At 46.9% G+C, this 16083-nt stretch overlaps 1 protein-coding gene across 1 annotated transcript in view; it reads right to left on the minus strand.

Moving 5' to 3' along the window:
• Positions 1-16083, minus strand: part of SYNPO2 (synaptopodin 2) — a 742390-nt gene that overhangs the window by 159295 nt on the left and 567012 nt on the right. The window contains exon 3 of the mRNA XM_078675942.1: positions 881-1692. Within this exon, the coding sequence (XP_078532068.1) occupies positions 881-1692 (812 nt within the window). The remainder of the gene's footprint in view (positions 1-880; positions 1693-16083) is intronic.

Consider the following 16083-nt stretch of genomic DNA (forward strand, 5'->3'; position numbering starts at 1 on the left):
CAGTAACCCCGATGCACCCCTCTCGCTGACAGGAATGGGCTGCACCAAAGCCGCCCAGAGGACAAAGGCAGACAGGGACCAAATTGACAGAAAGGGGGGCAGGATGCCCGCGAGCAGGGCACGGGCCGGGCGCCCCTAGTTCGCAGGGCAGACCTCAGGGTCCGGACGGCAGGGGGGAAAGGAGGACTCGCGGCGGTGACCGAGTCCAGCGCAGACTCGCCACACCGAAAGGATCAGATAACTGTCCAGCGTCACACATGCTGGCGTCCGTCAAGCTGGACGTCTGCAGGCATCATCGAGCCCAGTTTTATTCCTGTCCGCCCCTGAGCAAGTTACCAGAGCTCCCCTGAATCTGACTTTAAAGCTATATCATTACAGCGGGCGCTGCTGCTGAGTGCTCGGGGAAAAACCAAAGGCAATTAATGCATTCCGCAGCGCCTATGTCATGGTCCGAGCTTATCTACATCTCACCCTCTCTTTCTATTAATACATACACAAATAAATAAATAATGTGATATATGCATATATCCAGAACAAGTGCACACATATATATTCGTCAGAAACACGCCACGGTCGTGACTATAAATTATACATTTTTAAATTTCAGTGCTCTTCTTTAAATATTTAAATTGTATCACTTCCTGCTACTAGCACATGCAATAATCGACAAGCAGAAACCTTGCTAAATGTCATGGTTTTAACTTTTCAACCAATCGTTTAATTTCTGGAAACAGTGACAGAATTCTGTAAAGTTCTGAAGCTGGTCTTAGGCAAACAGAAATAGAGGCATGCATGGGGGGCAGGCACCGTGCTGCACGGGGTGTTTCAAGTTACAGAATCGCCCTGAGCGCTGCAAATGGCTGAGATATGACATACTCACTTGCGTGCCGCGCCCGGTGCTTGTGGGGTCTGCTGTGATCCTTTTCCGACTGCTCGTCTTCCTCCTCCTGCTCCGTGCCGTCCGACGAGATGCCAAGGGGGAGGCCAGAAGGAGGTGCCACGGGCTGCCCTCCTTCCTCCCTGGAGACAGCACACCCCCTGTCAACCGGATCCTGGATTGCTTCCTTCTCCCTGTCGGAGCAGGCGAGGATCACTTCCACCTTGGTGTGGGGCCGACCGGCCACCTCGTCCCCTGGGGTCGCCCTGGATTCCCCGCCACCGTCCAAGCGGAATGTTTTGGTGATGTGATGGGCCGACTCCTCAGGCTGGTTGAGGTGCAGGGCAGACCCATAGTCAGTCTTGTCTGGTCGGGCACTGAGTCCTCCTGAAGGGTTGTGGCTTCCAGCTTCAAGGAGTGTCACAACTGGGGAAGCTGCACTCTTCTTAAGGTTGCCTTGCGACAATGACACCTGCAGTTCCACCACAGTGCCCGGCTTCCTTCCCTCTTCCTCCACTTGTAAAGGGGGCTCCTCTACCAAGTATTCACTTGTAGTTCCTATCACCTTGGGGGTGATTTTGTACACAAGTGTCTCCTCGCTCTCCTGCTCTGTGGGGGAGATCTCTGCTACCAATTCAACACCTCCACACTCAGTTGTGTCCTTGGAGTCAGAGATGTACAGGCCTCGGCCAGCCGACTGTGGCTCGCTTCTAATTTGCAGTGTGGTACTCTCCGCGTACTCCTCTTCCTTGACATCTTCACATTTTGTGTCCTCTGTTGTAGGTGTTAAAATTTCATTTATTCCACTTGCTGGCCTGTGAGTGAGAGAGATCAAAACAAAAAAAATCAGTGCATGTAAAATTTTGTGGGGTTATTCATGAGTAGACATGACAATTTTTTCTGCCAACCCCAAACTAGCATTTAAAGATGTTTCACGCAATTGCAGGCGTCTTGTCTTTTAGCTAAATTTGAGGCTTTGACTTCAAGTCTCATTAACTGTTGACTCATCAGATATATTGCAGTTTAACAGGCAATCAAATCAATGTACAGGAGAGTGCACTCATTTTGTGTTCTGATTGCTGGGGGCAAACATGATTTGCAAATAGGCAACATATTAATATATCAGAAAAAAGATCCGCCGCTACCAGTGTCTCCTAGGATGTACATTGCTGAAAAAGTAACTTTCCACACTCACGATCATGTAAGCCTTGAGCCTCACAGGTGAAAATTGTGTCATAGTGTAGGCTAGCATCATTGTGGCACAAGTGTTACCCTTAGGGAGCAAGCTCCTTCTCCTCTTTTTGGACTGGAAGTGCTTGTTGTACTGAATGCTACTACAGGGTTCTAGCAGGCTAAGTCAGGCTGTATGTATGTATGTCAGGTGAGTGTGTGCACAGAGAGATGACAAAGAGTCTTAGGGCTTGATTATAATTTCAGCGGGGGTCCGTCGGTCCGCCGAACCCATGGTGGAGGTGCGGTGGAAGTCTTGGGACCGCCGCACCAGTGGTCGGACCGCCGCACCAGTGGTCCGACCGCTGTATAAAGAGTATGGTGGTCAGACAGTTTTGGGACTGCTGCAACCGCCAGGGGTCCGAAATCCCTGGCGGTTGTGCGGTGGTGTGAAGCCGCAATATGCTTGGTAGTGCCGCTGCGTCACAGCCAAGCATATTACGCGTTTCCTCCCTGTGACCCTATCCATGGTGGTGAGCCCACCATGCAAAGGGTGGCAATGAGGTAACTCTGGGGGGCTTTATAGGCCCCCTTGTGCCTCTGTACATTGGGCACATGTTTTGCCCACCTGTATGTGTGTACCCTCAGTTCCTGCACAAAATGAAATGCACAACATTGTGCATTTTGGTCCGCTTTGGCGCTCCCACTGCTGTGCCTTTTTGCTGGACTGTTCCCATGAGGCACAGGGTCAGACTGATTTGTATATGGCCATGTCTGAACTGGGGTGGGGGAGTGAGCTATAGAATGATGATGGATTAAACCCGGATCAGTTGACTGGGGGTGAGTGCTTGCAATGTTCAACACCCCGTCCATCATCCCCTTTGATTTTGCTTTGTTCGGCCTAGGTTGGCAGGGTATGCCCAGACGTGGGTCCCTTGCTCACTTTGCCACTGGATTCAAGCTAGCCTGGTTGATGACGGCCGATTATCCAGAAACTGGTCCCAGGATGCTTGTTTCCGGTCCAGGGAAGACATGGCTTGGCAGTTCGTGCTGGACTGTTCCCATGAGGACAGGGTCAGACTGATTTACATATGGCCATGTCTGAACTGGGGTAGCGGAGTGAGCTAAAGAATGATGATGGATTAAACCCAGATCAGTTGACTGGGGTGAGTGCTCCCAATGTTCAACACTCCGTCCATCATCCCCTTTGGTTGTGCCTTTTTGAAAGGCACCGCCGTGAGAATGCCAAAGGACCACCCGCCAGACCACGAGGAAGCTTGTAATTTGGCGGGCAGCCGTGGCCCTGTTTGGCGGTGTGGGAGGGGGAGGTGGCATGGCAGCCCACTCCCAAATGTCCAAACTCGTAATCAGGCCCATGGGTGGAAAGGCCACATACTTGGTCAGCAAGAAATTCAGTCATGGAGTAAATGTATATAAGGGCAAATATTGAGATATGTAGTGTCTTTGTGATTTATCCTTGACCAGCAGCTTATCTCTCCTCTCCCCTTTGTAGGAAAGAATGCCTCACTGTCCCTAAACCTTAACAACCCTCTTTGTCTTTACCATGCCCAGGTCTTGGGCAGGGAGGAGCAGGTTACCTAAGAGCAACAAGTAACAGAAAAACATTTCTTACATTTTTCAGTAAAAATGGGTGTATGAAAACTGATGTGCGACTAGAGACCACTGAGGGGTTCAAGAGTGGGAAGAGGAGTGGACCACAATGCAGCAAAAGAGACCATTTATGTGTTGTGGTCTTGGTATGGTACATATACACAAGGGAATTCAGTCCAGGTTCCAGAGCGTGGAGTCATGGCATGTGTTGTGAAGGAATTACTCTGCATCTTTGGCTACAAGGGAGTGGTTTCCTACCCATCCATGCATGGCAGTACACACAGCGTTTCATAGTGTTTTCCTGTGAATGGGATGAGATACATTGTCCTAAATTGTGGGCATTTTGTTGAAGATTAATAAATAAAGAGGGGAGGACACAACAGGCTTCAGAAATTAGAAATGAATGTCAAAAACAACTAAATAGACTTCTGTCTCACTCTGTCTGTCTCAGCAGGAAGTAGCTGCAGTATTTTCTCTTGTATTTATCCAAGGTTAAGCTTTGCTGTGCTAATGAATAGACTGTTTTTGTAATCACATACCTTTCTCACTAGATAGGCCTGCTCCCACCCTTAGAGCGGCGGGCACAGGCAGAGTAACCTTGAAGCTGAGATAGCATGTACAGGGTCCCAGGATTGTATCATACTTCTGTGTCTCCTTTGTTCACCAGCTCCCAACTGGAACTGTCCATTCTGGGCGTGTCTTTAGTCATTCTGAAGATGTACATTATGTGTTACCACCTTGGCAGAGGCCAGTCCCTCTGCAGCAATCTAAGGAGGCTGGTCAGGCCGGACTCCACTCGAGTATACTTCTAATAAATAACCTTGGTTTGTATTTTCTAAATTCCGATCGACTCTTCGTATGTGACGAAGGCTGAGAGGCGGTCACTTCCTTCAGGAGCAAGGTGTGGCCAGATACTCAGACCTGAAGGAGGTGACCTGATGCATGAAGATGGAAAAATCAGTTTATGAAGGAAGGTGCTGCACAAAAAAGTGGGGAAAGATATGGATCATTTAGGCAGATGGGTAGGGGGAAATTATGCTGTGCGGCATTCCTTTGGGAGGATTCTCCACACAACGGAAAGACCGGGCGATAGAATGGTGGGCACATTTAGGTACCCGGGCACTTGAGGCACTGTATGGGTTCACAGGCATAGCTAGACATGTCATATAATATATCACAATTCAAGCTATATCCAGTTATTTTATTTATTATGATTTGGAGCTCTGAGGAGTTCCACATAAAAAGTATAGAAACAACTCCAGTTTACTAAATCAATCGACACTTAAAAACAAGCTGATAAAAGACATAACAAATCAGGGATTACAGTTTTTTACAAAGATAATACAAGATTCATAGTTACATGTAAATTACAAAGACATGGGATGAGGACGCAAAATCAATATCAGAATCCTTACAAATACAAGACTAACAAGGGCAGGGCAAAGCGAATGTCATATAGTATATCGCAATATGAGCCTGGAATGAGTGATGTAAACTAATCAAGTAATACCGCTCGAAAACCCATTGTATGACTGCCCTGTCCTTTATGTCTTTCATTTTGGTGAAATATTGGTTTTGGTTAACCTGATGAAAGCACAAATAAAAGTATACTTTAAAAAAGCTGTGGTGGCAGACCTCAGTGGTCTGAGAAGGGTGGTGGTTTGATAGTCTGACATGGGGTCTTTCATGGGGACAACAGTGATGCTTAATGGACTGAGGAGCTTTAAGGATTTCCCCATCTACAGCCCAATGGCGAGAAAGATGCCAAAAGCCAATATATACAGCCTTTCAATTACTTCCCCTGCATCTAGAGCGCTTCCACCCCAGGAGTTTCTGGTAGAAGTTGAGTACTACATAGAAAATGCCATACCCGTGGGAAGTTTTGTTTCTTTTCCTTTACACTATTTTAATTAAATCAATCAAACATATTCTATTCAATTATAACGAAGATAACCATGAAAGTACAAGCAATAGCAAAATAAAAACAATTAAATCTTGTTTTTCATAAATAATTAATCACCCAAAGAAATGCATAATCACACAGTACATTTAAGGACATACCCTACCATCGAACAGACCTCATAATACCTAAATAGCTTTAAATGGCTGGAACACATCTTCTAACATCTCTTTGTATAATAAGATAAATTAAAAACCTTTTGGTGTATAATTCACAGAATTTACAAAAAAGATAGAATGCAGCAGGGTCTGTTTCGAGGCATCATCAGAAGGGCAAATGCCAATACTAACACTGGCACACTGACCCAGTGGAAAACCCGGCACGACATAAAAGTCCACATTTGTAAAGCGCACAATCACCCGTAAGGGTCTCTAGGCGCTGGGGGGCCGTCGGGAAGATTAAGCGAGCTATTGCCCAGAGTCACATGGTGCTGGGCTAACCTGCCGCCGGAGCCGGGGATCGAACCGTGGTCCCCAGATTCCAGCGTCAGTCGCCCTGGCCGCGGCGCCACACCTCTCCCACGTATGACCTGAATCTGAATGGAAGTGCCGCCTCCCAGTGACTGATGCTGCGAAATAGACAGGGGTCACTAAAAGGCATAGTCCTAAACCTATGTGTAGTTGTTTACTGTTTTCATTCATTAGTACCCTTTGTGGGTGGGTTGTGCAGTCTCCAATAGACATGTTAAGGAGTTTTGCATTACTTGGAAATGTTATTATTTTTTTGTGAGGCAACTAGGCCTTCGCCCCATGGATAGTAATGGTGCTGTGCTATACATGAGCAGAGGCAACAGGGAGGTGAGTCTCCACCTTGTGCTGTAATAAATGAGTACACAGCACATGTAGACCCAGTCCTGTAATGCACAACACACATGAACAAGCCACCAGTGGCATCTCATCACATACAGGTAGAAGGAAGTCAAGGACCCCACTTATGGGGGACTGAACACAACTTACACAAAGAGGATCTGCAGAGACTCTCCTCTCCTTGATCCAGAAGTACTGGAAAAAACATGTGTTTTTCTCTAGAATCTAAGCTGCTACTAACCCTCGGCCTGCCCATAATCTGGTACTCGGTCAGCAGTCATCACCCACCATAGATGAAGATAGATACACAGAAGGTGCGCACTCAGGGGGACAGAGGCTCTGCGGATGAATTAAAACAGAAACACATGGAGCTCGTGATGTGTAGTACAGTTGAGAAAAGCACAAGATCAGCCAGAAAGTTGCAAACAAATAGGACAGACCAGATCAGGTCACACCGAACACCAGGCATGCTGTAGGCCACCTCTAGCTGGTGCTTAGCTGCTGACCTTTTATAATATACTCAACATTACAGTGAGGTTCACACAATAACGGATAAAAAAAGCTTCCATCAGCTGAAGCAGTGGCCGTCAGGAAACGTGTGCAGAAGTAATGACTGTAAAATAGGCTGTAAGTATACAAAACAGTGATGGATGGAATGCATCCACACTGTGTCACTGGAAACAAGCTGTACCCGGCTGATGAGTCCAAAAGTAGGGCAAAACTTGTCTGTCTTGTTGCTTGTGTTCCAGTTCAGGGAGGACCTGGTTTGGCATTTCGTGCTGGACTGTTCCTATTGGAGCAGGGTCAAGATTGATTTGCAAATAGCTGGTTCCAAACTGAGGTGGCATAGTGTGCAAAATAACAATGGATTGGGATGCGGATTGAGTGATTACCAGTAGCGGAGATTAATTCGAGCATTCCATCAATAACTTTTTTGTATACTTATTGTAAAATAGGCTGTGCAGTCAAAGCTACAGGATTGGTGCCATGGAAGTTCTGGATGTCACCATCAACCAGCTCTTATAGAGCATACAACTACCCAAAATGGGCTTCCCGGTAGCGAACAGGACGAGTGAGGTATTTTTGAGAAATGCTGCTTTAAATGAAAAGGTTCATTTTGAATTGCTTCCAGAAACTTAGCACGTTTTTATTTGATCTCAGTTGGATGGACAGGGTGTTCCAACGTTTGGGAGCCAAGTAGGGGAATGAACAACCCCCACCTCTTGCTCTCTTGTTTCTCAGGACTGGAAGAAGGGAGAGGTTACTTGATCTCAGCTCTCTGCGGACGCTCTATGGGGATATAATATGCCAGAGGAGATGTGGGCTAGATGAATGCTTTATGTTATGGTCAATGCATAAGGCTTTGAACTCAATTATTTTGTTAATAGGGAACTAATGGAGACGAGATAAAGCCGCCTATGCTGATTGCATTCTGGACATGCCCAGCAGGACCCGAGCCATGACATTCTGGATGACCTGCAAATTCCTGTTAACATATGAAGGGCTTCCTAGATAAAGAGAGTTGGCATAGCTGAGGCAGGACAGTACTAGGCCTTGGATCACCATACAGCGGTAGTCCATAGGGTGCCATTAAAATGTCTTCCTAAGAGTTCTTAGGAGACCCAAGCTGGTACCTGCGACTTTCCTTGCTTGAGAGTTCATAGTTGATTCTTTATCCAGGGTAATTCCAAGGCTCTTTACTTTGGGACTTGGGAGGGATGTGCCCTCAGACAAATCGGCCAGAGGGATTGGTCCCAAAGCAAGGGGTTGTTTCCAATTACCATAATCTTAGTCTTCTCCCCGTTTAGCTTGAGACAGCTCATTTCATGTCAGTGGACCAATGTGCAGAAGAAGGCACATGTTTCAGTACACTCTGGTGCAGTAACAGAGAGCAAACAGCAGCTAACAGCTTAATTCCCTCCTCTGTCGCCATTTGTTGCACGGCTGGCACTGCATGCCAATGGAAGAGATCTACTGGAGGCACAAGCCCTGCACTCTTGAACGATTTCTGCACATCTGAGGCTATGGCAGATGTCAGGAGTGACCTTATGTGGACTGATGTTGCAGTAAGAGGCAGTGCTAGGCCACAGGTTGGAAAGTGAATTTTCCAGGAGTGGGAGCAATAGGCACTGAAGTCTTCAGGCTGTAAGTAAGGGGCAGGAACCAGGCGAGGCTGACCTTGTTATGGTATGTGTATTTGTAAAGCACGCTATCACCTGCGAGGGATGACCTTCCCAGTTCAGAAGTGGACTTCCTTACAATACAACACTTTCACAGCACAGTGATTTTGAAAGTGGAGCAAATGTAAATCAAGATTGTTGTCTAATTACACACGTTCACCATCAGATGCGCCTGGTCATATATCAGAAACAGTGCACCAGTAGCTGCAAAAAGATCCAGAACACGAGAACCTGTAAAGCAAGAGAAATTGTGCCTCTGTGAGTATTTGAACATCCGTCCGCTGACACATCTATACCTTTTATTCAGCGGCGGCTGGCACGGATCGGGGGTGACCGGGCATGGGTGTAAATAAAAAGACCATTTTACTTACCTCCTCGCCACTTCTCCTCGTCCCCCCGCTCTGGTCGGAACTAGTAGTACCCACGCTCCCCAAAGACAATCACAACGTTGCAATGCAGCATTATGATTGGTTTAAGCGCCGTGGTTAGGCTCTCAGATGTGGAATGGGAGCCTGGGTGGAGAACATGCAAAGTGCGCATGAATGTTTGGCTGGCCCAAGATGGCTGGCCAAACATTCATGCACACTTACAGAGTGCCCACCACTCCTCCCCCTGCTCTTCTGTCAGCAGAGCAGAATCGCCCGCCCGCAAAGCTGCTGCAACAGGAAACAATAAAATGATAATAGCATTGAGCTATTATCATTTTATTTTTCCTTTATTTACACTGCTAAAAAGCAGTAGGCCGACGCCCCTCCACCTTAGCGGAGGAGCCGCCACTGCGTTTTCCTCCTAAACACGTGTACAAATGTTAAATAGTCACAGAAACAACTAATTTGATAGCATTTCTCCATGATATCTTTATTTTGAGGGAAGAATTATTAATTTCGCCATAATATCACTTGAGGTAAGTGTCCTTTGGTGCTTCCTGTGAGTTGTGATTGTAAAAATACCTCAGCCTTTTTAATCGGCACAAGAGAGATACACAGTCTACAAATGCATGTATCGGTGCACTGACGGGTACATTTTGTCACCATGTGCCTGTGCAATGAACATACATTGTGTACTTTACTGGTGAAATCAGAACCAATGCAATAAATATCTGTAAACTTTGAGGCTCTGATTACAAGCATTCTTGTTTTATCCTCAAAAGGTTTTATGACCTCTGCAGAACTGGAATTCTTTATGCTCAACCCCGCATAGCTGTGATGCTTACTCTTCGAAATGTTTATTCTGCGAGAACAGAATAACGACGTTTCCCCCTATTTTTATTAGTTGATAAGAAAATATGAAATCTACTCTTGCTCAGTTCCTGTGGCACGTTATGTTTTTTTCCGTTTTAAATTGCAGGTAGAAAATCTTTCTTTTTTGCTGTTGTGCGTCGCCATCTTGGAACTCTGGGAATTCCATTATCTCATTTCCGCTTCTGGGAGTCCAAGTACCATGTTTTACGCCCACACTGAACACTGCAACAGGACAGGTTCACCCCCAGCTTCCAACACAGCTAAGTCACGCAGGAGGTCGCAGCTGCCTAAAATAGTGGCAGTCGTGCGCAAGTTGGAAGCATTTACAACTGCAGGTTTTAAATAGATAACGGCACATACCCATTTAGCTCAGTTTCTGAAGAAAACTCCAATATGTGCCGCTAAGCACTATTTTAAAGTAATATTTCAGGCACAATCACGATAATGTAAATAATACACCTTGTGGGCGGTTTAGTGAATTTCAATTTCTGAAGCAGGATGGTATAAAATTACCAGCGTATATTTTATAGAGCTACAAGCAAAAGACATAAATAGCAAAAGACACTGAATATGAGGCGTAATCCTGTTACCATAACAAGTGTACCAGAATACTCCTCATTTATAGCCCAGTGGCAGAATGATAGCATCACACTGGATTTATACAGGCTAGGAGCGCGTGCAAGATCAGGGCGCGAGAGCCACGTTACGCATAGGCTGGGTGGATGTTAATTTAGGCCTCTGTGCTTGCCAGTGAGCTGGTTTCCATCACAGGAGGTATTCTTGACAACATAGTCTTGAAACATTGGTGCTGATGAAACCATAAACATGCCCATGTAGGATGAGCAGCTAAGGGGGTTGGACTGGCTCAACGGTATCCTTTATTGGTGTTGGACAAGGATTCTCACATTGCTGGGAAGAGATGGAAGAGAGACCGAGCAAAGGATTTCGATTCCTTAAAAGGTGCTTGCTCGCTCCTGTATGTTGTGAGGATTGTGTAACTCAATAAAGTCACTGATGGTCTACTCTGCTACTGAAAACCAAAATCAGATTGAATCTGAACTAAGTTTATGCGCTCTTCTGTACTTGGCAACTTTCTTTTCACTTCCATCACACATAGCGATTTATTGACTTCAATGACTATTCCTCAGGGCCGGACAGGCCTTTTATTCCACTGGACATTTCCCTGTGAGCTGAATTCATTTTAGGCTCTTGACAGTCGATGACTGCTTCCGGTGCCTTTGTCACTTTCTCCAGCTCCCCGATGTTAACTGTAGCAGCCTCATGAGGCTTCAAGAGAGACAGAAAGAGGGAGAGGAGAAAGGTAGAGAGAACTATATCAAAGAGGGAGAAGTGAGATGGGGTGATAGAGGATGGATGGGTGGGAAGAAAGAGATAGACTAACTGAGCAGGACTGGTTTGAGCATTTTTGATAGGACTGCTGTGGTTCCCTAGATTGGCCCTGCTCAGGCCCCAACTAAGTCTTGCTGAGGAAAAGAGAGGGTGTAGGAAATCGGTTTACTGTTATTTGGTTTTTTTTTGGGGGGGGGGGGGGGGGCTTGCCAGGATGAAGTCACAAGTAAGTTAGCCTCTGCTTAACCCTCTGGTAGCTTGGCACAAAACAGACAGGCTTTACTTAGAGGCAATATGTAAAGTATTAATGCAGCACTTAAGACAGTAATAAAGTGAAAACACCACACAACACAAGAAAAATCACACACCAAATATGAAAAATAAATAAACATGCAATAAATTAGTTGAGATCAAAACAAAAAACTCCAGTCAGTAGAACTGGAGACATGTATAGGGACAAAGTCACAAGTTGATTTGAATGATTTGATTTGTAGATTTATAAATCGCGTGATTGCCCATGGGCGTCTTGGCACTAGGTAGAGGCAGGAGACCTGAGAGCTGCCAAGTTTATGTTTCTAGCCGGTGGTGAACAGCCAGCAGAGAGGGGCTGTTTCTGATTGCAGTTGGGAGCAAATTCCACGCCTTAGCTGCATGCAGCAGAAAACTTCTTCCCCCCCACCTGACCTGTTTATATCTTGGCATCTGGATCAGTTTTAGTTGACTGGATCTCAAGGTCCTAAATGGCTCATACAGTTTCAGGTGAGTTTTCAAAAACTGTGAATCCATCCCATGAAGGGATTTGTAGGCCAGACACAAGGATTTAAACGTTATTCTTTTTCCTATTGGAAGCAGAGGAGGGATCTCAATCTGTGAGCTATTGGCTCATACCTGGGAGGGTCCAGCACCAGCCTGGCTGCTGCGTTTTGCAGGCGCTGTCGTTTTGCCAGATGCTGGACATGGATCCATGCATATAGAGCGTTTCCATAGTCCAGCCTCGATAAGGCCATCGTTGTTACCACCGTTTTACAGGATTCATGGGGAATGAACGGCAGGAGTTTCCTGATCATTTTCAGGATGTACCAGATGGATGATGCTACTTTGTTAGACTGTGCCTTATATGACAGTTTATTGTCCAGGAGTACTCCCAGGTTTTTTACCTTGTTAACTGGGGATGGGCGATTGCCTAGGCTATCTGGCCACCAGTCCTGGGACCAGATTTGCATGTCTGTTCCCAACAAGATGACTTCGCTTTTACCTCCATTTAATTTTAGGCAATTGCCCTGCAACCATTGGTTAATCTGTTCCATGCAGTTTTTAAACCTGTCTGCCGTCTTTTTGGCATTGTTTGCGATTGACACCACGATTTGGGTGTCGTAAGCGTAGGAGACCGGCAGGAAGCCGCAGTTCCTTATTATTGCCGCCAGCGGTGCCACGTACAGAATAGAGTGGGACTTAGCGAGGACCCCCGGGGTACGCCACACGGAGAGTTGAAAGATTTAGATTTAGCCTCTCCCAGCTCTACTGTGAACGTCCTGTTGGACAAGTAAGAGGCCAACAGAGTTTGAGCTGACTTGTGAACTCCAGGTTCTGTGAGACGGATTAGGAGAGTATCATGGTTTACCGTATCAAAGGCAGCTGAGAGATCCAATAAGATCAAGGCGGCTTTTCCTCTGGCATCCAGTACACTCCTGAGTTCCTCAGTTGCCATCAACAGTGCTGTTTCTGTTCCATGTCCTTCTTGGAGGCCAAATTGCGAGTGATCTAAGACATTTGCCTCCACGAGAAATTGAGACAGCTGTCTATTCAGTAATTTCTCCAGAACTTTAGCAGCAAACTAAATTCTCGCAATGGGTCTGTAATTACCCGGTTCCTGTGGGTCTAAGCTAGGTTTTTTTAGTAGCGGAAACACTGAAGCTGTTTTCCATTCCTCTGGAAAGTGGCAGGATTTGATTATTTCTGTGAATAGCAGACCTAATTGCTCACTCAGTAGGTCAGGGAAAAGGTGCATCACCTTAGGCGGGCAAGGGTCCGTTATGCCCCCGGATTTAGTTGACCTAAACACCTGGAGAATCTGCTCTGCTGAAGGTGGCTGAAAGTGAAATGAGTGGTTCCGTGTAGATGGTAGAGTTTCCTCCTTAGGTTCTATGGGGCCTATTAGGATGGCGGACGGACCTACGTCCGTCTGCCACCCCGAGGTGGAGGGACCGTCCTCAGTGGGAGCGGCGGTCCTCCGGTGCAATTAGGATGTGACCGCCTCCCTGGCGGTCACATCCCGTATCTTTAACCTTGCGGCGGGTGCTGCTTGAAGCAGCACCCGCCGCAAGGTTAAAAATGCATGTTTTACATTTACATGCACAAAGCGGCAGGCACCACGCGGTGCCTGCCGCTTTGTGCATGTAAATGCTGGGGGGGTACCATAGGTACCCCCCATGTGCACCCCGACACCCTGGGGGCCCGCAACGGGCCCCCAAACACCAAAGACCACATGCTTTTCCACGCCGTGGAAAAGCATGTTTTGATGCACATCCTAATTTGGCTGACGGTGTCTTGCAGACACCGCCATCAAATAGCCCTCCACACCCCGCGGATCAGCGGCAGACGGACCTGCCATCCGCCGCTGGTCCCACCGCAATCCCACCGCCATCCTAATCTGGCGGTGGGTGTTTTCTGTGGCCGCGGCGGTGAATCTGCATCCTCCAGGCCGGCGGTGGCTTTCCGCCGGCCCGGAGGATGCGGATTCACCGCCATCCTAATCGGCCCCTAAGTTTGGCAGTATGTGAATAGGATTTGCTGACCTCTTGAAGGACTCATATACTACGGAGACTTTATCTACAAAAAACTGGCCCAGATTGTTACAAAAGACCGAGCTAATTTCTATTTGAATGGAGCTATCAATTTTCGTTCGTTTTTTAACTGTGGAGAAGAGTTCTTTGCTAGAATTTTACGCCTCCCCTATTTTTTGAGTGAAATATTTGCTTTTTTCTGTTAATATAAATTTTTTGAAGATAGTCAGGGAGGTTTTATGATCCTCTTTCAGCCCTTGATCATAGTTCCACCTCCATCTTTTTTCTAACTTTCTGCAGTTTTGCTTTTGTGTCTTTAGTGAGTTCGTAAACCATGGTTGGGAAGGAGTTTTCCTCCTCGAGGTATATTATTTTTGAGGAACTGCTACTTTAATGGCTGAGATTATCCAGCTCAAAATTTGGTTTGTGGCTACGTTGCAGTCCTTGTCTAGTTCCGGGTTTGAGCTTGCTACATGTTCCTTTAATTTAGGGGAGTTAGTTTTTGACCAGTTAAAGTATGTAGCGTGCCTATTTGGTAGAGTAGATACAGCTATATCCTTTTCTACGATCCATGGCTAGGTTAGATAGTGCATCTATCAGATTTGTTATGCTCACCCAGAACCGTAAAGTCTGAGTTCTTCACACTAGATTCCAGATATGGGCTCAACAATTGTATCAATGGTGTTTTTGCCTTTGGCGGTCTGTAAATCAGAAGGCCTTTAAACGTATAGTTGTTGGTGACGTTTTTTTTAAGTGTAAAATCTCACAATCTGGATTACTGCCCTGATCTATGCCCTTGGCCCTTATCTCATTTCTATGGATGACGGCCAGGCCCCCGCGTTTCCCCTTCCTGTCTGCCCTGATGATTGAGTATCCTTCAGTAATTGCTGGTGCAAGATCAATATCAGAGGCCTCATCCACCCACGTCTCGGTAATGAGGATAATGTCAAGGTTTTGTGTTTCTATGAGTTCTGCTGTTTCCGAATTGTGCTTGACTAGTGATCGCGCATTAATTAGCCCAGCCTTGATGGTCTTGATAATTGGCCTGTTGCTATGAGTACACCGTTTATTCGGCCTTCTACTCTGTGTGCAATTCAAGGATAGCTGACATATAGGGCAAGGTTTGGCTTCTTTCTGCATAAGCAGTGTGGGACAGGACGATTCAGGTCTGAGTGCAAGTAGCTCATGTCTGGAGTAGCAGATCCTATTTGGACCTGTCTCAAATTGTGTAGGGGTTATGGCCCTGGGCCCTGTCCAGGCACGGACGGGCGCAGATGGGCTTGCCTGTGGCATTGGAATGTGGGCCAGATAGAGGGAATTGGTTAGGCCAACTGAACAAACTACCTTAAATCCTTGTTGCAGAGTTTGTGGGATCCTGCGTGGAGGATGTATCACGCAGTGACGGGTCTGACGGGCTGCAATGCAAGGTCCTGAATCAAGGATGCTTTTCACAGCGGCAACTGTGGGGAGCTGAGGGGCTGAGATGTGTGGTCCTGTATCAAGGATGCATCGCACAGCAGCTGTGTCAAGGAGATGCAGTGCTGCGATACGAGGTCTTGCATCGTGGAGGCACCATGCATCATCGGTTCCAAAGAGCTGCAGGGTCCTACGTCGGGGATTCCTTGCACAGTGTTGGTTCCACTGCAGAGCTGTGAGGTGATGCATCACCTTGCGTAGCTTCTGCTAGGACCATAGCTGGACTGACCGAGCACCCTCAGGCCAATTCCAAGGGTTCAGGTATGCGGTGGCACCACGTGGGGGGTGGGGGTGGGGTTTGCAAGACTCACACCAGGCAGAGTCCAGGTGCTGGGTTCAAGCCGGTTGGAGCCTATTCTGTCCCTGAGGCTCTGATCAGAAAGCCAGCCAACAAGCCCTTGGAGTCACTCTGGTGGTCCTGGGTTCAAGATGCATGCCCTGTCCTTTTCACTCAGGTAGCAAGGCAGCAAAGTAGCAGTCATTCTTGCGGCAGTGCAGCACAGCAATCCTTCTGAGTCTTACACAGTTCCAGAGGTTTACTGAAGGGTTGGGTCTGAGTGTCCAATTTATACCTGGTGCCAGCTTTGAAGTAGGAGAAAGTTCTGGAGGTTTCCACTCATAAAGGTGTC

Source organism: Lissotriton helveticus, chromosome 2_1 (assembly GCF_964261635.1).
Source record: "Lissotriton helveticus chromosome 2_1, aLisHel1.1, whole genome shotgun sequence".
Taxonomy (NCBI): Eukaryota; Metazoa; Chordata; class Amphibia; order Caudata; family Salamandridae; genus Lissotriton; species Lissotriton helveticus.